At 46.1% G+C, this 21199-nt stretch overlaps 1 protein-coding gene across 1 annotated transcript in view; it reads left to right on the forward strand.

Moving 5' to 3' along the window:
- The window catches only part of ETFA (electron transfer flavoprotein subunit alpha), an 80141-nt gene that overhangs the window by 41483 nt on the left and 17459 nt on the right, over positions 1-21199 (forward strand). Inside the window, exon 9 of the mRNA XM_058665503.1 lies at positions 1149-1231. Within this exon, the coding sequence (XP_058521486.1) occupies positions 1149-1231 (83 nt within the window). The remainder of the gene's footprint in view (positions 1-1148; positions 1232-21199) is intronic.

Raw genomic sequence — 21199 nt, forward strand, 5'->3', positions numbered from 1 at the left:
CACTGAATGCATAGTTTTAAAGAGGGACAACCTGAAATCAGCCCACCTAATGAAACAAACAGAAAAGCAAATTAAATCTAAGGTAAGCGGAAGAAAACATAATAAATTAATGAAACCAAAACCAGACCAGTATTAGAGAAAGTGGGCATAACCCAGAAGTCAAAAACCAGTGGGAAATGAAGAGGATTATGGTCAATAGTGACACGGTCCAGTGATGTGAGACCCAAAGCTGAAGGCTCCTAAATGGAAAGAGAATTTTGTGAATGGCTGTGAGCATGTGGGGATGATGGCAGAAAGGCACCGAGCGGGCGGTGCCTTCAGGGGACAGCTAGGCAGAGGAAGCCATGACTGCTAACTGGAGGAGGTGGGGAATTTAGGTTAGCTGCCATTGAGCTATCATATCTGGGAATCACACTGTTGAGGAAATAGAAATGGCTGTGGGTTCAGGAGCAGGCCGGCCTCTGTGGGCACCAGTTACAGCTAACTTTGGAGGACCTTGCCACAGCTGTGGGGCTCCCGGTGGCCAACAGATACAAGGGTGGATCTGTTAGTCTTGGTCAGCTCAAGAGCCAGCTGTGCCTCTGGCAGCCCCCTCCTGCCCTGGGCAGCTGGAGACTCACTCCTGACTCCTGCTGGGAGAAGCAGTGTTCTGCTCCAGATGCAAGGCTCTCAGTCAACGCTAAAACAAAGTCAAATTGTTATTTATTCATTAGACAGTGAATACTGGTAAAACCTTTGTCTTGTGTCCTATGTAATTGGTCCCAAGAGGTGTGGAAATCACAGACCCTTTCCTCAAAGGTTGTGAGTTCTTACATGAAGGCACATCACATATTGATATCTCACACAGCTTACGGGGCAGGTCTCTGGAGAGCCTTTTTAGTAAACCAAGCAGAGGAGGTCAATGACATTTGTAGAGCAGAAAACGTTTTTATGAAACTCTATGGATGAAATGCACCAGGACCTAGAATTTAGAATTTGCAGTCAATGGTGGGGAATTTAAAAAGAAAAAAGAAAAACATGAAAGTTCTTCATAAAATAAATCTACCTATACTCTGTCTGGGTCTTTGTTTATGATCATCAGTGAATATCCCAACTGGCTGGTGAGTAACGGAGCTTGAGAAAAGTGACAATGATTTTTTCCCTCCTAGTTGGTGCTTCTCGAGCTGCTGTTGATGCTGGCTTTGTTCCCAATGACATGCAAGTTGGACAGACGGGAAAAATTGTGGCACCAGTAAGTACTGCTGTAAAATGGGCCGTGGAAAATTCTGTGGGGAAGAGCCCCGCATGTATTTGCTGAACAATCATCTGCATGATTTATGTCTTCGGCGTTCCCAAGCAGTGAGTCATTTCCATGGCTAGTGTGTCCTCCAAAGGCCTGTGGGTTTCTTGCCCTCCGTTAAATGCTTGGCAGTTCTTAAATCCACAATGATTTCTCTGAATATTTAAAGCAGTGCAATGTTTTGTCGGAAAGTCATATCAACATCTCAAATCTAAAACTTACAAAAGGAATGCTTTATATTAAGGTCATTTTATAAACTCATGTTGATAACATCGATGTACCACAAAGCCTTTTGGGCAGAAGTAAGCCCAGAAGGCCCATGAAGTCATGTGGCCTGGCCCCTGCAAAAGCAGCCACAGGAAGGACTCAAAATTTGGTGAATCTGTAGTAAGTTAATTTTGAAGTTGACAATGTTGTATGGCTCATGGATAATGTTAGAAGTATCTTGATGTGGGCCCGGCATGATTGCTCAGTGGCTAAATCCTCACCTTGCATGTGCCGGGATCCCATATGTGTTCCAGTTCATGTCCCAGCTACTCTGCTTCCCATCCAGCTCCCTGATTGCGGCCTGGGAAAGCAGCGGAGGACAGCCCAAAGACGTGGGACCTGCACCCACATGGGAGACCTGGAAGAAATTCCTGGCTTCAGATCAGCTCAGCTCCAGCCATTTTGACCACTTGTGGAGTGAACCAGTGGACAGAAGTTCTTTCCCTCTTTTACTCCTTCTCTCTGAAAATCTGGCTTGCCAATAAAAATAAGTAAATATGTAAGAAAGAGAGAGAGAGAAGGAAAGAAGGAAGGAAGAAAGAAAGATCCTGATGGCCCTGGGCAGAAACAAAACAAAACAAACTTTCCTACGCTTGCTTTAGAATCCAAAATTCATCAGTAAGCATGGTAAGCCTGTGTTAATGAACACAGGATTTTGGCATTTGGAGTGTGGATGACAATTTTTGTCTTAAATGTTTTTACTCCTTACTTTATTCCTGTATTTTGTCTAATTGTATGAATTTTAGAAAATTCTGCTCCATAATAGATCATTGATGCTAGAATAATCTTCAATTAAACCCATACAGAATTTAAGAAGGAAGAGGAAACAATTTCTTTTTTGTGGGGAGATGAGATTTCCAGACTTTCTTGTCTTTTATTTTTTTATGATACAGTTCCATAGGTTCTGGGATTTTCTTTCCCTCCCCCAAATCTCCTCCCACTGGTTTTCCCTCTAATAGGGGGTCACTAGTAACTGTTCACATTTATTTCCTTTTTTTTTTTAAAGGTTTATTTATTGTAATTGGAAAGGCAGATTTATAGAGAGGAGGAGGAGAGAGAGAAAGATGTCTGTCTACTGTTGCACTCCCCAGATGGCTAGGCTGATCCAAAGCCAGGAGCCAGGGGCTTTTTCCGGATCTCCCACGTGGGTGCAGGGTCCCAAGGCTTTGGACCATCCTCAAATACTTTCCCAGGCCACAAGCAGGGAGCTGGATGGGAAGTGGGGCTGCCGGCACATGAACCGGTGCCCATATGGGATTCTGGTACTTGCAAGGTGAGTATTTTAACACTGAGCTGTCACACCAGGCCCACTATTCATATGTTTTCAATGAGTAGAGTTCTTAGCCAGTTTAAACTGTTTGGAATGAAGAAAAGAAATATTTTTAAGTACATTTCAAAATAAAACAGTTGTAACAGACATGAAAGTTTTACCTGTTGGTGGAATACAATGTGATGTTTTGCTTCTTGTTGATGCTGGGTAACAGCCACTTGGGGTAGGTGAACTATCTCCTTCATTTCTTGATGGTCCTAGGGGGTTTTTGGTAGAGGAACATGTAATGCACTGGAGTTTCCTGGTCCTGTCTCGTTGTGCCTTCATACCCATGGATCAATCAGCCCTACCGCATTCCCCTCTCCCCTTGTCACTCTCCGGCCTCTGATAGCTACTCCTGGGGTGTTGGGGGGACTGGGGCACTTGAGCAATAATTTGCTGCCTCTCGGGCACATTAGCAGGGAAGCCAAATCAGAAGCAGGAGGAGCTGGAACTCACAACAGGCGTTGTGCTGTGGAGGGGATCATGTCATACTTGGCTGTCTACGTTTGGCTCATTTCACTTTACATAATGGCTTTCAGTTTCCATCCATGCTGCTGCACATGGCAAGATTTTATTCTCTTTTGTGGCTGGTAGTATCCAACTTTGTATTGCTACTACATTTTCTTCATCCCTTCATCACCACTCTGCGTTTTGTCTGTAACTTTGCATTCGTGAATGTTTTTCTGACTGCTTGAAAGGCTTTCACTTTACCGTCCTGTACCCAACAGTTGGGAATATCCAGGTCAAAGGCCGTTTAAAAGCCCTCAGAATCACTTCTGGCCTTGCCAAGGCTGCTGGTGAAATTCAAAAGTCAGTTAATCGGTAGCAGGCTAATTTTTAAGTTGATAATTTTGTATGGCCTGTGAGTGACGTTGTGGCTGTCTGAGGGTCTCTCGGCAGAGCCAGGGTTCTCCCAGACCCTGTAGGCCTTATGAGGTGCCTCTGAGTTTCCCTCCTTTCCTGTGCTCGGTGTTGAGCTGCTTCAATCTACAGGTTTATAATTGCCATCATATTTGGAATTTTTTGCTCATTATTTATGTTTTTTCTACTCTAGTTATACCTATATTGTGTCTTCTGTAATTTTTTAAAGATTTGTTTATTTTTATTAGGCATATTTACAGAGAGAATATAGACAAAGATCTTTTGTCAGCTAGTTCACCCAAGTGGCCGCAGCAGCCGGAGCTGAGCTAAACCAAAGCCAAGAGCCAGGAACTTTTTCCAGGTCTCCCACGTGGGTGCAGGGTCCCAAGGCTTTGGGCCACACTCTGCTGCTTTTCTAGGCTACAAACAGGGAGCTGGATGGGAGATGGAGCAGTCCTGGCATCCATATGGGATCCTGGCATCCATATGGGATCCTGGTTCTTACAAGGTGAGAATTTAGCCACTAGGCTACCTCCCTGGGCTCTCTATTACATCTTCTAAAGCTCCTGCGCAGCTCATCGCTATTCTGTCAGTTTATTTTGTTTTGTGTCTCTGGTTCATTTGGATTGGATAGCTGCTTCTTCTGTGTCTTCAGGGCACTCGTCATTTTTCTGCAGTGTCTTATCTGCACTTGGTTCCAGCCAGTATATTTTTTATCTCATTGTTGTTTTTTTACTAGTTTGATTTGGCTCTTGTTATACCTCAGGTTTGTTTAGCATTTTAAATCTCTTGGGATCGAAATATATGGAATATAGAGATTATAGTTATAATCACTTAACATTTTTTGGTTTTAATTATATGCAGTGCAGTGAAATGCTTGAGGGGCGAAGCAGCCGATGGGACTCCTCTCCATCTCACTGCATTGCATAAAAACAACAAAATTGTTCCAAAACAGGGTAGGAAAGGAAAAGTAGAAAAGCAGAGCAAAGCAAGCCAACAAGCAAAACCAGATGGGATAAACAGAATTAGCAGAGTGACAGAACTGAATTAAAACACAGCAATAAGTAGGAACCGTATTCATCTTGTGCTAAGATACTGTAGTGGGAATTGGATACCACCCAAAGGCTGCCTGAGAGAGAAGACACGCACAGGGCCATGTGCTCTGAGGCGGTCTCAGCTTGCCAAGTGCAGGCAACGGCCCACCAAGGGCAACCCCAGCAGTGCCTTGAGCCTCTTGCTCCCTTTAAGTCAGGAGGTGATGTTCCAGTCCTGAAAGGCCGAGCCAGAAAGGTGAGAGTTCCACTGAAGGCAAGCAAACACCAGCTGCCAGGGATCTCCCTCGGGTCTTTCATTCAGTGCTTCTCAACTTAGGTTCATGCGTAGACCAGGGTAGGAACCAGCAGAGCCAAACACAGGCTCACCCAGAAGCACTAGCCAGAATGGACTATAGGGGTCCACCAAAGCTAACGCTGGATTAAAGGCTGTGTTCTGTTCCCACACCACAAAGCTCTAAGAGGAGCAAGCTCTGTTTAAGCCACTGCTACTGCATCTTAGAGCAATGGTTCAAGAATAGAATATTTACAGATATACAAAAACAGAACATTCAGCTAAGACAAAATTCACCAAAAAGAAAAAAAAATCCAACATTAAACAAAGGTGAAATTCATGAGGTCTGGAATTTAAAAAAAAAATCATTAGGCATGCTGATTTGTGTTTTTACTACACTGCTTCCAATCCAGCTTCCTGCTAATGCACACTCTGGGGGGTGGTAGATGACAGCTCCAGTGCTGGGGGTCCCTGCTGCCCATGTGGGAACCCTGAATGGAGTCCCAGGCTCCTGGGTTTAGCCTGGTTCAGCCCTTGCTACTGTGGCCATTTGTGGACTGAGCCACCGGATGAAAGATGCTTGTCTCTCTCTCTTTGCCTTCAAAGAAAATAACAATAAGGTCTTTGTTTTCTTCAACTGGATATATAAAGATCCAGTAAATTATGACCCACAATGAGAAGAAAATTCATTTTCCCAAAAGGACAAAGATAAAAGTATTGGCAAAGAGGGATGTTACAAGTTACTGTAATAATGGGGCAGGCATTTGGGAAGCCAGCACCCCATATCTGCATGCCTGGCTTCAAGTTCTACACCCGTTCTCAATTCCAGTTTCTTGCTGACAGGCACCGAAAGAGGCAGTGCTGATGGTTCAAGTAGTTGGGTCTCTGTTGTCGACTTGGGAGACCTAGAGTTCTTGGCTCTGCATTTTAGCCTGGCCCAGCTTGTGTGTTGGGCAAGATTCTGGTTTTACAGATTAACTTAGCGTTCATGTTTACTGCTGAATCTCTTGCTCAGGAAGTTACTGTCCCATTAGAGCGTGGCAGTACCATAGCTGATCTTACTGACTTTTGGTCAGGCAGGCCTTCATCAGTCTCACCTTTATTATCTCTCAGCAATCACCTTTATTAATCTTCCACAACTAATGAAATCAGATAAGATGACTTAGTGACTTTTTCTTGTATAGTTTCAACAGTTAGAATAAGCAGCCTTTGGCCTTTAAACTTATCATATTTTTGTTTAAAGTAAAGCCCAATTAATTCTCTCTATATTCTGAATGGTTTTCTTTTTTTCTTTTTTTTTTTTTTTAAAGATTTTAATATTATTGGAAAGCCGGATATACAGAGAGGAGGAGAGACAGAGAGGAAGATCTTCCGTCCGATGTTTCACTCCCCAAGTGAGCCGCAACGGGCCGGTGCGCGCCAATCCAATGCCAGGAGCCAGGAACCTCTTCCAGGTCTCCCACGCGGGTGCAGGGTCCCAACGCATTGGGCCATCCTCGACTGCTTTCCCAGGCCACAAGCAGGGAGCTGGATGGGAAGTGGAGCTGCCGGGATTAGAACCGGCGCCCATATGGGATCCCGGGGCCTTCAAGGCGAGGACTCCAGCCGCTAAGCCACGCCGCCGGGCCCCTGAATGGTTTTCAAAGCCCTTGGATAAGTAAGTAAGGTTAGTGACTAAGCAAAAGAAAGTTCACTTTCACCATACTGTGATTTGTTATAACTTCACACAGTATTTGAGCTAATTAGATTCCTTTTTTCCATAAGGTAGAGAGCTGTGTTCAGAGTTCCATCTTTCTCAACATCTTTAGACTTTGATGTTGTAGCTTTGAGACAAGAAGTCCCTGATTTTGTGTAAAACAGAACTTTGTATAAAAACAGAATCTAAAGTAATAGTTTAAGGGAAATTTTAAAATGCATAGAAATTTTCAAAAGCTTAAAAAATGTTATCATGTGGGATGACAAAGTCCACTTGAGGTTTTTCTTATGGGTAGAAGGAAGTCTTTGGGCTTTGCAGTTTATTGGACAGACATGAGGCTAGCACAAACTGATAATGCTGTACTGAGAAAAAATGATTTCATCTGTGCACACACTTATTTACACTCAGGAAAAAATCATTTAGGAAACATAAAAATACAGACACATATGTTGGGCCAGCATTCAGAGTGGAGACTTCCTCAAAAGTTCCGTACCCTCTGCAGAACCACCTGCGCATGAAAAAATCAGAGAAAGGAAGGAAAATAGCCACTTAGTTTTGCTTTGAAAATGGTCTTGACCTCGCAAAACCTAGAGGTCTTGGGAACCCCACAATATCTAGACCATGGGTTTGGGAATCACTGGCTGTCTGCGACTTGTGGGTTCTATTGGAGAGATACTGAATGACACGTGAGAGAGGTTGCGGATTCTGTTACATTCCTATTAGGTAATTAATTAATTACTTTTAATTTAGCAGGCAGTTGACTTGGCTGAGCTCCATCCCCGAGCCCTGCTTCTCCTGCTCAATTGAGTCCTCACTGGGTGGCTCTGCATCCACCTCCCCAGGCCTGAGGCAGATGTCCGCCAGAGTTCTGTGGGGTGTTCACACTCTCCCCCTCTCCCTTTGTGGTTCTCTGTTCTGCCTCACCTTCCAGCTGACATGACAGCCACACACACTGCCTGCTCATGTTTCCTCTGCCAACAAGGTCTGGAGTGGCTGCCTCCTGATAGACACACATCCGTGCAAGAGGGAGAGGCGGTGTGCCGTGCCTCCCAGGCCTGCGGGACCAGGCTCCTCCGCTGCTGCCTGTCTGGGTCTGTTGCTCAGGCACTGAGCCCTTGATGTCTGAATTATAACTAGGCTTTACGGTTGCTCTGGACAGGAGGGCAAGAGTAATACCAGCTCTCCCCAAAGAGCCCCAAGCTGGAGTCCGAGGCACGGACTTCCCATGCTTTCTGCCTCGTGCCAGCCTGGTCCGTACCTCCCTAGGTAATACCCCAATTAATGTTGCTCAGTATTACAGCAGGTTCTTGGCAACCTCATCCCACTATTGGCACGAATTGTTAGCCATCCAGAAGGCACCTGTGCACTCTGTTTTCACTGCCTGCCGTTGAACCACATCTCCCTTGAGTAGCAAGCATGCAGGATTTCTTGTTAGTTTTTTGTTTTGTATTAAGCTGAACACGGGGCCTTTCATTTATCCTTCAGCTTGGCTCTGTTCTCTGTACCACTGAAGCCTTTTGAGAGTCTTTTTAAGTTTGACTTGGTTTTTTTCTGTTTACTTTGCTTCACCATTACATTGGAAGCTCCTGTTTCACTGTCATCTTGTCATGTCTGTGGAAAGTGTTACCACTGTTCTTTCTGATGCTTAGCAGTGAAGAGGCCGCTGTCTCTTCCTAGTATGGGTATACAAAAGGTCCAATTCTGTTTTCTTCACAAAATAACAGTTCACTTTGGTTATCATTTGAGAAAAACTGGCACTACCCCAAAGATGCTGTGAATCTACTTAACCTTGGAGTGTTTTTCTCCCTCCATTCACAACCCTTCCTGCAGGTGAGTGAGCACTGAGCGCCCACCCATGCAGCTAGTCCCAGGTTCCCATGGGTCCTGGCTCCCCGCATGAGCCAGAGGTCAGCTGCTGGCCTCTGTCGGAGGAAAGACTTCTGTTCTTCTTTATTTTCCAGTTAAATTTGTATCTGGAAACAAGCAAAGCTGTGTATACATGTATATATAAGTATATTTCTGAACTGTCTGACAACAGCTAACAGGGTGGCCCTTTGGCCCCTAATACCTCGGCAATTATTTCCTAAGAACAAGAATATTTTACACATCCAAAGTGTAGTTGTATTTTGTATCTCAGTTATGTTTCTTCATTTTTCAATTCCAATTTTCTGTATTTTAATATTACAATATTTTAATATTGTGAATTTGTCCACTAGCTCAATATTCATTATTGTATCACACACACATCTTCACGTAGAAATCCAGTTTAGAGTCAGGTATTATATTTAGTCATCACTGGACTTAGCCATAAGAGTCATGGTTGTTGTGAGGCAGCTCTTACTTTGTTTTTAATGTTTGTCCTGGGTGGCTGTCTGCACTAGGGCCTCGGGGTGGGGCTTGCTTCATGCTGCCAACCCTGCCTCCCACCTTCCCAACCACGACAGCCAGCTGCTTGGTGGTGGGCAGCTGTTTTATGGAGAAAATCTAGGTGGGAGTAGCCAAAGGTTGCAAAGGTGTGTTGAAATGGAGATGAGATTTTAAGTAAAATGAGTCTCCTCTATCACTTTTTTAAGGATGTGGGTTACAGATTTGGCATTAGGTTTTCCACAAGCCAGTTCCTATTGAGAAACGAGATCACATGTTGAGATTGACATGGTTCCAGAGGTGAAAACAAACCACGTGCACATGAGAAGTCAGATCAGATAGATGGACACAGCCCGTGAGTCCTTACGAAGAGACATGCTGGAGCCACGACCTCAGCGGTCCCTTTAGTGTAAGCAGGCCAGCGGCTTCCTTCAGGACTCTGCATGTTGCGCACCCACTGAGGGGCAGACACCCCTTGACTTCCTGTCTTGGTTCAAGCTTATTCTAAGGGGACACCTCAGGCTAGAAGTGTCGTTGTAAAACCTTGCTTCAGCTGGAGGCTCCTGGAGAAGCCTGCCTCAGGAATGCAGGAAGGCCTGCATGGAAGAATACAGGAAGACATTCCAAGGATTGTACCTCGGCCGCTGCCAGCTCAGCTGCTTCCCTGGCTCCTTTTGCTGAGGCTGCAGAATGAGCCTTGAGCACGCTTTAAAACCTGCCTGTCCCCTCGGTAGGAGTGGGTGGCACTGTCACCGACAGTTCTGACATACACAGGTTTTGATTTTGCCATGTTAATATTTCAACTTCATCATGTTGGATTACCACCAATTTTTAAAATCCCTTATTTAACTGTACTCCCTGATTTTCAGACATTGTCTTTTCCCTGCTTGAAGAGTGGAGCAACTGTGAAGGAAAAAGCTCTAGCTGTGAGTTCTTTCCCCAAATGCCCACAGCAGCCAGGGCTGGACCAGTCCAAAGCCAGGGCAGGAGCTCTGGCCAGGTCTCCCGAGTTGGCACTAGGGACCCAATTGGACCATCAGCTGCTGCTTCCCAGCAAGTGCGTTAGAGGCAGCTGGGGCGGAAGTGGAGCATCTGGACCAGAACCTGCACTTCCAAGTGGGATGTGGACATCCTGAGGGGTGGATTAACCCCCGCCCCCCGACCTTTCCTTCTGTTTCACAAGTAAACTTGTACCACCACCCTTCTTTTTAAAAATATTTATTTATCTATTTGAAAAGTAGAATTACAGAGAGGGAGAGGCAGAGACAGAGAGGTCTTCTAAATGACTGTAGTGGCTGAAGCGGGGCCAATGTGAAGCCGGTATGAAACCAGGAGCTTCTTCTGGGTCTCCCATATGCATGCGGTGGCTCAAGCACTCAGGCCATTGGCTGCTTTCCAAGGCCATAAACAGAGAGCTGGGTGGGAAGTGGAGCATACCAGGACTCGAACGGGCATTCGTATGGGATGCTACCACTGCAGGTGGCAGATTTACCTGTTAGGCCACAGTGCCAGTTTCTAAGCTTGTACCTTATATGAAAAAAATATTCAAAACAAAAGCCACAGTTATCTCCACATGGCAAAGAAGGAGGTGAGCCTTTTCTTACCACTCCTGCCTGCACCTGCCCTCTCATCCTATAGCTTCCTGCGCATCATCAGGGTCGAGCCTGCCCCCTCCCGTCCTCATGGAAAGAAAGTCCCCTATCTGCCCAGCAGCCCTGTCACCTCCCTAGCTGGACTAAACTGGAAAAAAGTGGCTTACAGTTCCTAGATTTGCATTACTTCCCATCACTTTCTTTAAAATAACTAGATAAGAAACCTTTCAAAGTTTATGTAGAAAGTAAATGGTGGACACTTGGGTTTGTAATCTCCAAATTAAAAAATAATAGTGCAGCCAAACCCCTCAGTGCAGGCCCTAGAATGCAGACCCTCCGACCCCTCAAAAGTAATTCTGACCCTAAACTGATGAGCTGTCCCGTGTGTTTCGTTGTCACTTGCTTATACCCCTGCAGCTCCTCTCCCAGGATGTGGCTGAGCCTTCCCTTTGGCCCCCGGCTGATTGCCCAGCATGCTGGAGCTGGAGCCTGCCCCTAGAGCAGTGGCTGTTAGGACTAGCCGCCGTGTTCCCCCAGTGTCCCGTACAGGCATTATCCATTTTTCTGTGTCCCGTTACACAAGGAAAATGATGAGCACTGATACCTACAAACTTGTAGGTATGACTGTAACACTGTAAGGATATTCTTTATTCCTTACCCTTTTATAGTTCATCTTAAGGTTGTGAGAGTCACCCACGTTAATGTGGCTGGTGATTTCTCCATCTGTAGCTTGATGATATGCAGTTTTTGATTCTGTGAATCGGTCACACTTTGCCATTTCCTGTAACAGGTGTATATGTGATAGTCTGTAATACCTTGCACACACACAGAGCATGACTGTGAGGTTAGGTTGCTTCCTCGTGCGTTGGTGTTTTACTGGAGAAGTGTGCCCTGGGCGAAGCTGCTCTGTTACGAGCAGCCTCCAGCGTTTTTCATTCTCATGATGTTTTCCGACATGATTTTCCTGGTGGTCGCTTTCCCCGTGGGTTGACAGGTTTCCTTCCTTCTGTTCTCTCTGTGCTGGTGTATTCTTAGCTTTCTTAAAATTTTTTTTTTAATTTATTTAATGGAAAGGTAGATCAGATTTATGGAGAGGAGAGATAGAGAAAAACATCCTCCATCTGCTGATTTACTCCCCAAGAGACCACAATGGCCAGAGCTGAGCCGATCCAAAGCCAGGAGTCAGGAGCTTCTTCCAGGTCTCCCATGCGGGTGCAGGGTCCCAAGGCTTTGGGCCGTCCTCAACTGCTGTCCCAGGACACAAGCAGGGAGTTGGATGGGAAATGAACATCCAGGACACAAACCAGCACCCATATGGGATTCTGGCACTTGCAAAACGAGGATTTAGCCATTGAGCTACCACCCTGGGCCCCATAGTCTCAGCTTTTAAAGAATTCTTACGGCAATGGAAATGTGCTGTGTTGGGGATCTCATACTGAGATGAAGGTCCTGGGTGCCCCAGGCTGTGTGCTTTGGAATGATCACAAGGGCAAGCCGGATGTTTTTATAAGCTTTGCCAGCCTAATGGGCATGAAATCTTGTATGTTAGGAGCTGTGTGCTATAGCCACACTGAAGCCATTTTGATATAGAACTATGGGCCAGTGGAAAACCCCCGGTTGGCTAGATGCTTGGGAAAGAGGTTATGAAACTAATCACACGCTTAGTTTCAGTTGTTTCTAGCAACTGTTTCAGAATGTGATTGATGCTGTACCTGCCAACATCTTGTACCTACACTATTATTAATACAGTGGTTACTACTGTTGATATGGTGGTTGCTCAAGAACAATCGGTCTTGAGACCATGGCCTGCGTCCCAGTTTCTCCTTCCCTCCCTGAGCCTTAGTTACTGAAGAATATAAAAATCCTCAATCGAAAATAATAAACTGACAGCTTGATCAGACCTACTGTCTTGCTGTCCATTCTTTGTGTCTTGTCCAGTCATTCTCTCCTAGGTGGCTGCAACCCCCATTGACTGTCCTGTTGGACGGGACAGTTGTACTTTTAATTTGATTTTTCCTCATTATTAATGAAGTGTCTTGTCAATCTAAATATCCATTTCTGTCTTTTCCCTCTTTGAATATTTGATGTGTATGTCTTTTGTCCGTTTTTCTGTTGAATTGCCTTTTTCTTGTCACTTCATTTATCGTGAGTACAAATCATCTTTTGTTTATGTCTGGTGTATACTTTTTTTCATTATTTTTCTTTTTGTGAGAGGGCCATAAAGATAGGTACCTGTAATTTTTTTTTCTAGAAACTCTAAGGTCTTGCTTCTGACATTTTGGCTCATATTCTGTGCATTTTTTTTAAAAGATTTATTTGTTTTTTGAAAGGCAGTTTTACGGAGAGAAGGGAGATAGAGACAAGGTCTTCCGTCCACTGACTCACTCCACAAGTAACCATAGTAGCCAGAGCTGAGCCAATCTCAAGCCAGGAGCTTCTTCCGGGTGTCCCACATGAGTGTAGGGTCCCAAGGCTTTGGACCATCCTCTGTTGTGGGTGCAGGGTCCCAAGGCTTTGGGACATCTTCTATTGTTGTCCCAGGCCACAAGCAGGGAGCTGGAAGGGAAGTGGAACAGTCAGGACATGAACCAGTGTCCATATGGGATGCCAGAACCACAAGTGAAGGATTAGCTCACTAAGCCACTACACTGGCCTCACAATTGATTGTGTGTGTGTGTGTGTGTGTGTGTGTGTGTATGTTTTAAGTATTTATTATTGGTGGAAGATAGAGTTCCATCAAGGGAGAGTCAGAGAGATCATCTATCCACTGGCTCACTCCCTACATAACTGAAACAGCAGAACTAGTCTGGTCTGAGGCCAGGAGCTTCTTCTGAATCTGGCACTTGGGTGTAGGGGCTGTAACACATAGGCCATGCTCTGCTGCTCTCCCAGGCACATTAGCAGGAAGCTGGTTGGAAGTGAAGCAGCTGGACCATAGCCGATACCCATATGAGATGCTGACATCACACACACACACACACACACACACACACACACACACACACACTCCTCCCCACTGGCCTGCAGCGTTACCTCTTTCATATCAAGTTTACATGTATGAGGGTACTTCAAGGAGGCTGTATATTGTGAAAATACTGTTTGGGTTTCAAAGTTTCATTTTTTCTGGTCACCAAAATAGTCTTTCAGTTGCACCTTCTCCTGAGCCCTTTGACTTCTCATGTGCTCCGTGTTGCTGGACGGTAGCTTTGTCACCGCACCAGGACCGCGGTGACGCTTAGTGATAACGGTGCCTGCGAGGGCAACAGTCGACTCACTTCTTCATTTCACTTGTTCTGCAGAGCTGTGTAGGTCTTCTCGTCTCTTTCCCTTTGTCTGCCGTTCTAGAACTCACACTTGGGCACGTAACTGAGATGTGAGAATCACTGAGGGCTTTGGAAAAACTGCTGATTGGCGGAGTGAAGGGCTGTCAGTGGATTTGGTAGGGAGAGGTGGGAGGAACGTTGAAGTCGCAGTTGCTGGTCAGTTTTGAGTCAGGCGAGGGGCCATGAGAGGCCGCGCGGAGACCCCATGAACAGACCCAAAGAAGCAGTGGGCAGTTCTGTGGCTGCCCAGACAGATGGCCATGGTCCTTGGTCTGAAGCCTTAACACCAGTCGGGGGGAGATGAAGAACTCTCCACGCGTGTCTTGTTCTGCTTCCTCCTCTTGCAGGTCCACAGGAAGACACGCAGGTGGTCCAGGGAGGGCAGCAGCTGCAGAGTAGCTACACAGGCTCGGAGTCACAAGCCCCGTAGTGCCCGCTCATGCCCACACCTGACGCTTGTCTTTTGTCTGAATGGTGATTCCTGGGCTGAAAAACGCAAGTTGTAGCAAGTATTCGCGTAGCAGATTGGTCAAGCGAGGAGCGTTGGGCCTGTAGATAAACTTGGAGACTGGTGATGTCTTTGCAGTATTTGGTTTTCTGTGACCATGGTTTTGTTTACCTAATCAGTTTTGCTGTGAAGGCATACAGATATATATGAAAGCAACTGACATTTATATATTGCTGTTTTCATATGTCTGTAGGTTCAGGTATTGTACATACACGCTTGTGTTTTCTGGGAATAATGAGGACATTTCTTTGTTTTTCAATTTTCTTTCCTTACTGCATTAGCTGTGGCTCCCTGGCATTGTGGGACAGACGTGATGATAAACGTTATTTTTTCGGTTTGTTTTTTTTCTTTTAAAGAGTTGCTTGTTTGTTTTAAAGGCAGAGTGATGACGGGGAGTGGAAAATATCTCCCATCCGCTGACTCACTCCCAACATGGTCTTATTAACTGGAACTGGGTCATGCTGAAGCCAGGAGCCTGAAACTACATCCAGGTGTCCCCCAAGAGTGGCAGGGATCCAAGCACCTGGGTCATTTTCCTCTGCCTTCCCAGACGCATCAGTAGGGAGCTGGATTAGAAGCAGAGTAATTGGGATTCATTTTGTTTAACCTGATGTTGCAGCTTCATTGGATTTTATTGGTGTTTAATATTGAGGTAAGCAGAGTTTTGGATTTGTGCTGTTGCTAGAGTGTACTTACCTACTAGCTTTCCAAGGCTTGGCCTGTTTGGTGGGTAGCTCCCATTTTGCAATTAGTCCTGGATTTCCCTACTGCTACCTTTGTTAAGGTGCTGGCCTCACTGCCTGGCGGCTCAGATGTGCAGGTGTAGAGCAGTCTAGAAGGAGGTAGCTGACCAATACAGGATGCGGTGTGTCTTTACATTCACACCGGCTCCTTAGTGGGAGGAGAGTACATTGCCAGCAGATCAGCTATGGCTTGGCAGTTCTGAGGCTAAGTGAGTAGAAAACAACATAGTTACCACATGGAGGGGCAGCTCTGCCAGACTTCTGCCAAGAGGAAATGTTGTTGTTTCCAAGTTTATCTGTTGAAAAGTACTTGTAAGGACCAACGTGAAAGTATGTGTAAGAACAAACCGGGTGGATTAGCGTACAGCTGAGGCTGGCTTTATGGGCTGCCCTTCCAACTTGCTAAAAAGCTGAAGATTGACAGCTGCTTTCATACTGCATTATCTAGCTTGGCTTTTAACTCCAAGAGAAGTATGTTCACAAATTGATGCTCTGTTCCTTTGGGGTTGGTTTGGAAGCATTAAATTGTACTAAAATATTCATATGTGAGTGCATTTAGCTGAAAGCAATTGATGTTGTGTTCCCCAGGGGACACAGAGAACTGCTGTATGAACCTACAGTCTAGCAAACACCCTAGGCGTGCTCCTTAAAGCACTGCGTGGCCTGCATGGTCAGAGCCCCCACAGTGGTGCTGCAGCCACAGAGAAGCTGTCGGGTTTAGAAGCTCTAGTCCAGACAGACAGGTGCACGGTAGCAAACAGTTAAAAACTTCATTGCAGAAATTACTATTCATTGGCTCGTTTTCTCAGCTTTTATTAAACTGATTTTTCTAAACATCACCTAAGAGGACCGGAATCAGTGGACTTTTTTATCCAGTATTATTTTGTCATATGAAGTTTTAGAAACTATGAAGTTTCAGAGAGTCCGTTGAATTCTTTTTTTTTCCACCTATGTACTCTAACAGTTTAAAAGCATGCCACTGATAGTATAGATTGACCTGTCTTGTGGAGAGTCGATCTAATTTAACAATGGACATGAAAATCAATGAGGGTAGATAGCAGATCTTGGTTGTAGCTATCTTGATGTGGTTGCTTGAGAGAAATGATTGCAAATTTCTTTTTTTTTTTAAAGATTTATTCAGTTTATTACAAAGTCAGATATACAGAGAGGAGGAGAGACAGAGAGGAAGATCTTCCATCCGATGATTCACTTCCCAAGTGAGCTGCAATGGGCCGGTACGCGCCAGTCCGATGCCGGGACCAGGAACCTCCTCCATGTCTCCCACGCAGGTGCAGGGTCCCAAAGCATTGGACCGTCCTCAACTGCTTTCCCAGGCTACACGCAGGGAGCTGGATGGGAAGTGGAGCTGCTGGGATTAGAACCGGCATGGGCCCATATGGGATCCCGGTGCGTTCAAGGCGAGGACTTTAGCCGCTAGGCCACGCCGCCGGGCCCGTAAATTTCTGTTCTTACTCTGTGCAGTTTTAGTTTTCATGTGAAAACTGATTTTCTCGCGTGTAGCTTCCAATGTGATAAAAATGTCCATGAATGCCCAAGACCATGCGGCTGGGGGAGAGGTGTGATGTGGAGGGTCGCCTGGCACAGTCACTTAGTCTGCCTTCACTGTGAGGCCAGAGGTGTATCAGCGTGTGCAGGAGAATTTTAAATGTAGTAGGTTGTATGTTAATGTTAACCAATTTAGTCTAAAATGGTATTTGGAGAAAGGGAATGGGTTCCATTTCTGGGAGGTGAGATTACTTGAGAAACGCAGGTTTGGGCAGGTGAGTGGTGTGTGGGTGGCGGGTGCACGGCGGATGGTGGAGGGTGGGTGGAGGGTCATCGGCGGGAGAGTAGATGGTGGATAGATGGCAGATGTACTCTGCCCTCACAGATATACTTCCTTCTGTATTTTAAGCTCTGCCACAGTTCTTGCAGAGTAACAAGGTGCCTTGAGGAGTATTTAGTTTGGGTTGAATTTCACAGTTGAAGTTGCTTTTATTTTCTTCTACAGAACGTTCTCTTTAGAGCAGTTTTTTTTTTTAAAGATTTATTTTTATTACAAAGTCAGATGTACAGAGAGGAGGAGAGACAGAGAGGAAGATCTTCCGTTTGATGATTCACTCCCCAAGTGAGCTGCAACGGGCTGATCCAAAGCCGGGAACCAGGAACCTCTTCCGGGTCTCCCACACGGGTGCAGGGTCCCAAGGCTTTGGGCTGTCCTTGACTGCTTTCCCAGGCCCCAAGCAGGGAGCTGGATGGGAAGTGGAGCTGCCGGGATTAGAACCGGCGCCCATATGGGATCCTGGCGCGTTCTAGGCGAGGACTTTAGCCACTGTGCCACGCTGCCGGGCCCTCTTTAGAGCAGTTTTAAAGAAAACCTGTGGGGGTGGTGTAGAAAATTCTCATAGATCCCATACATGGTCTCTTACTGTCAGTGTATATGAACTATTGTTGGTAATTGCCAAAACCATGAGATTCTAGAATTAATTTCCCTAAAGATGGAAAGTTGTGTGAAGGTTTCTGTTAAAGTCATAATTTTTCAGTTTCCTTTTTATGGTGGAAAAATATATGAAACTTGCCATTTTTACTATTTTAAGTATCCGAGTTAGTGGCATTAATTATATTCAGAGGGTTGTGCAACCATCACCACTTTGTAGTTCCAGAAATTTTATCAGCCCAAAGATAAGTTTTGAGCCCACTAAGGCAGGAGTTCCTCATTGCTCATGTGCTGCGTGTTGCTCATGTGCCTGTTCCGATAACCTTTGCAGGAGTGATTCCTCAGAAGCTCACAGGAGCTTGACATAGCCTTACCCAACTAACATTAAACCTCAAGAAAGGCTGCGTCTAAAAGACCATGGCCTTGCTCTGCATAACTAGAGCAACAGGCAGGTTCACAGGTAGCAAGAATCTTACTGGAAGGCAGGATGCCTGGATTCCAGCGAAAGGCCTGTTTCCTGGAGCTTGATTTTGTTTTTCATTGATCAGATAAAGAGATGGCATTGATAACCTCGGAAGTTCCTTAATGTTCCACAGTTTTACAAAGAAGCATGCAGTTCAACATGTTTGGCTTACAGCACTTAACCTTACTGTGGGGCTGGTGCTACTGCTCAGCAGGCTGACCCTTCATCCTGTGGTGCCAGCATCCTTTAGGGGGCACTGGTTTGTGTCCTGGCTGCCCTACTTCCCATCCAGCCCTCTACTTGAGGCCTGGGAAAGCAGCAGAGATAGCCCAAAGTCTTGAGACCCTGCACCCGCGTGGGAGACCCAGAGGAAGCTGCTGGCTCCCGGCTTTAGACTTGCCCAGCTGTGGTCATTGCAGCCATTTGGGAAGTGATCAGCAGATTTCCTCTTTGTAGATCTGCCTTTCCAATAAAAAATAAATCTCTGTCTAAAAAGAAAAAAAGTGGGCTGGCACCATGGTGCACTAAATCTTTGCCTGCAGTCCCGACATCCCATATGGGCACCACATTTCAGGTCCCAGTGGTTTCGCTTCTGATCCTGTGGACAAGCCAGTGTATGATCTGCCCCTTTCTGCCGCCTCTCTGAACCTCTGCCTTTTTAAATGAAATCAATAAATGGGGAAAAAAACTTAAAAAGGTGCCTGGGACGGGCACAGCAGGTGGGTTGCTGCTTGAGGACCATGCCCACGTACCGTGTTGAATTGCTTGGTGTGCATCCTGTCTACGCTTTCACTGCTGCCGTCCGTGTCCTTGGTGGCAACAGGCGATGGAGCTCAACTGCTTGGCTTCCCCCCGACACCCGATGCATGAGACCTGGAGTGGATGCCCAGTTTCTGCCTTCATCATGACCCAGCCCTGGCTGTCGTGGACATGTGGGAGGTGAAGCAGCTCCCTGGCTTTCTCTGCCTTTTAAGGAAAATGAAACTAACTAACTAAAGGAAACTTAAATGATAAAACTTTTAAAAAATATTTATTGTTACTGCAAAGGCAGATACACAGAAAGGAAGATCTTGCACCCACTGGTTCACTCCCCAAGTGGCCACAATGTCCGGAGCTGAGCTGATCAGGAGCCAGGAGCCTCTTCTGGGTCTGTCACACGAGTGCAGGATTTCAAGGCTTTGGGCTATCTTCGAATGCTTTTCCAGGCCACAAGCAGGGAGCTGGATGGGAAACAGGGCTGCCAGGATTAGAACCGGCGCCCATGTGGGATCCTGGCGCATGCAAGGTGAGGACTTTAACCGCTACACTACTGCGCTGGGCCCAATAAAAAGTTTTGATAATTAGGGCTACTGTGGGGCTGGTATGTCCTGGCTGCGGCTGCTCGACTTCCAATCCAACTCCTTGCTAATTCACCTGGGAATGAAGCTGAAGGTGATCCAAGTGGTTGGGTCCTTGCCATCCACATGGGAGACCCCGAGGAAGTTCCTGGCATCTGCCTGGTCCGAACGCAGCCATTGTGGCCACTAGGGGAGTGTACTAGAGGATGGAATATCTGTCTTGCTCCCTGTAGCTCTGACTTTCAAAGAAATGATTCTGAAAAAGAATTTGATATTTGTGCCCAGCACGATGGCGTAGTGGTTAGGGTCCTCACCTTGAGCGTGTCGGGATCCAGTATGGGCAATGGTTCTAATCCCGGCAGCTCCACTTCCCATCCAGCTCCCTGCTTGTGGCCTGGGAAAGCAGTCGAGGATTGTCCAAAGCCTTGGGACCCTGCACCCGCGTGGGAGACCCAGAAGAAGTTCCTGGTTTCTGGCTTTGGATCGGCAGCACCGGCCCGTTGCGGCTCACTTGGGGAGTGAATCATCGGACGGAGTATCTTCCTCTCTGTCTTTCCTCCTCTCTGTATATCTGACTTTGTAATAAAAAATAAATAAAATCGTAAAAAAAAAAATAAAAGACTAGGGGCTTCAGTTACACCTAGTTCACCATCTGGAGTCATGTGTTACAGCAGAGCAGGTTTTGTGTCTGGAAGGAGAGGACTTGGCTTAGAATCCTGCCTGAGAGGTTGAGTGATGCTGATTGCTGGGGCATGGGACGTGGGGAGGTGTGGGTTGAAGGGCACAAACCTTCACTTAGTCAGGATGAACGAGTTCTGTGACTGTCATGTACAAAATGGTGGCTCTTGTCCGTAATGCCGGATGGTAGACTTGAAATTAGCCAAAAGTGAAGTTTTTTGGTAAGATTTGTTTCTTTACTTACTTATTTGAAAGTGACAGAAACAGAGAGATCTTTCTGTACTAGTTCACTCCCCAGATGACCATAACAGCCAGTTGTGGGCCCGGCCAAAGCCAGGAACCCAGAATTCCGTCTGGGCCTCCCATGTGAGTGCAGGGTCCCAAGTACATGGATCATCTTCCACTGCCTGGCCCAAACATGTTAACAGAGAGTGGCCTGAAAGTGGAGCAGCCAGGACTCAGACCTGTACTGCAGTATGCGGTGCTGCTGTTTACCTGTTGTGGTGCCATTGCACCAGCCCCATTTAAGGGTAACTCTTCCGTGTGCCTACTACACATACACAAAACTGGTATGTGAGAGGGTACGTATGTTAATTAGCTTAGTATGCTCATTTCACAGTGTGTACATAAATTGAAACATTGCAAAGTGTGTCAGATATATGTATACTTTTTAAGATTTATTGTTTATTGGAAAGTCAGATTTACAGAGTGAAGGGGACACTGAGAGAAAGATCTTCCATTCGCTGGTTCACTCCCTAAGTAGTTGCAATGGCCAGAGCTGAGCCAATTCCAAGCCAGGAGCCAGGAGCAAGGGGCCTCTTCTAGGTCTCCCATGCAGATGCAAGGTCCCAAGGCTTTGGGCCGTCTTCTGCTGCTTTCCCAGGCCAGAAACAGGGAGCTGGAAGAGAAGTGGAGCAGCTGGGATGTGAACTGGTGCCCATATGGGATCCCGGACATCAAAGGTGAGGACTTTAGTCACTAGGCTACTGCACTGGGTTCCAGAAAGATTTTGA

This window comes from Ochotona princeps, chromosome 6 (assembly GCF_030435755.1).
Source record: "Ochotona princeps isolate mOchPri1 chromosome 6, mOchPri1.hap1, whole genome shotgun sequence".
NCBI lineage: Eukaryota > Metazoa > Chordata > Mammalia > Lagomorpha > Ochotonidae > Ochotona > Ochotona princeps.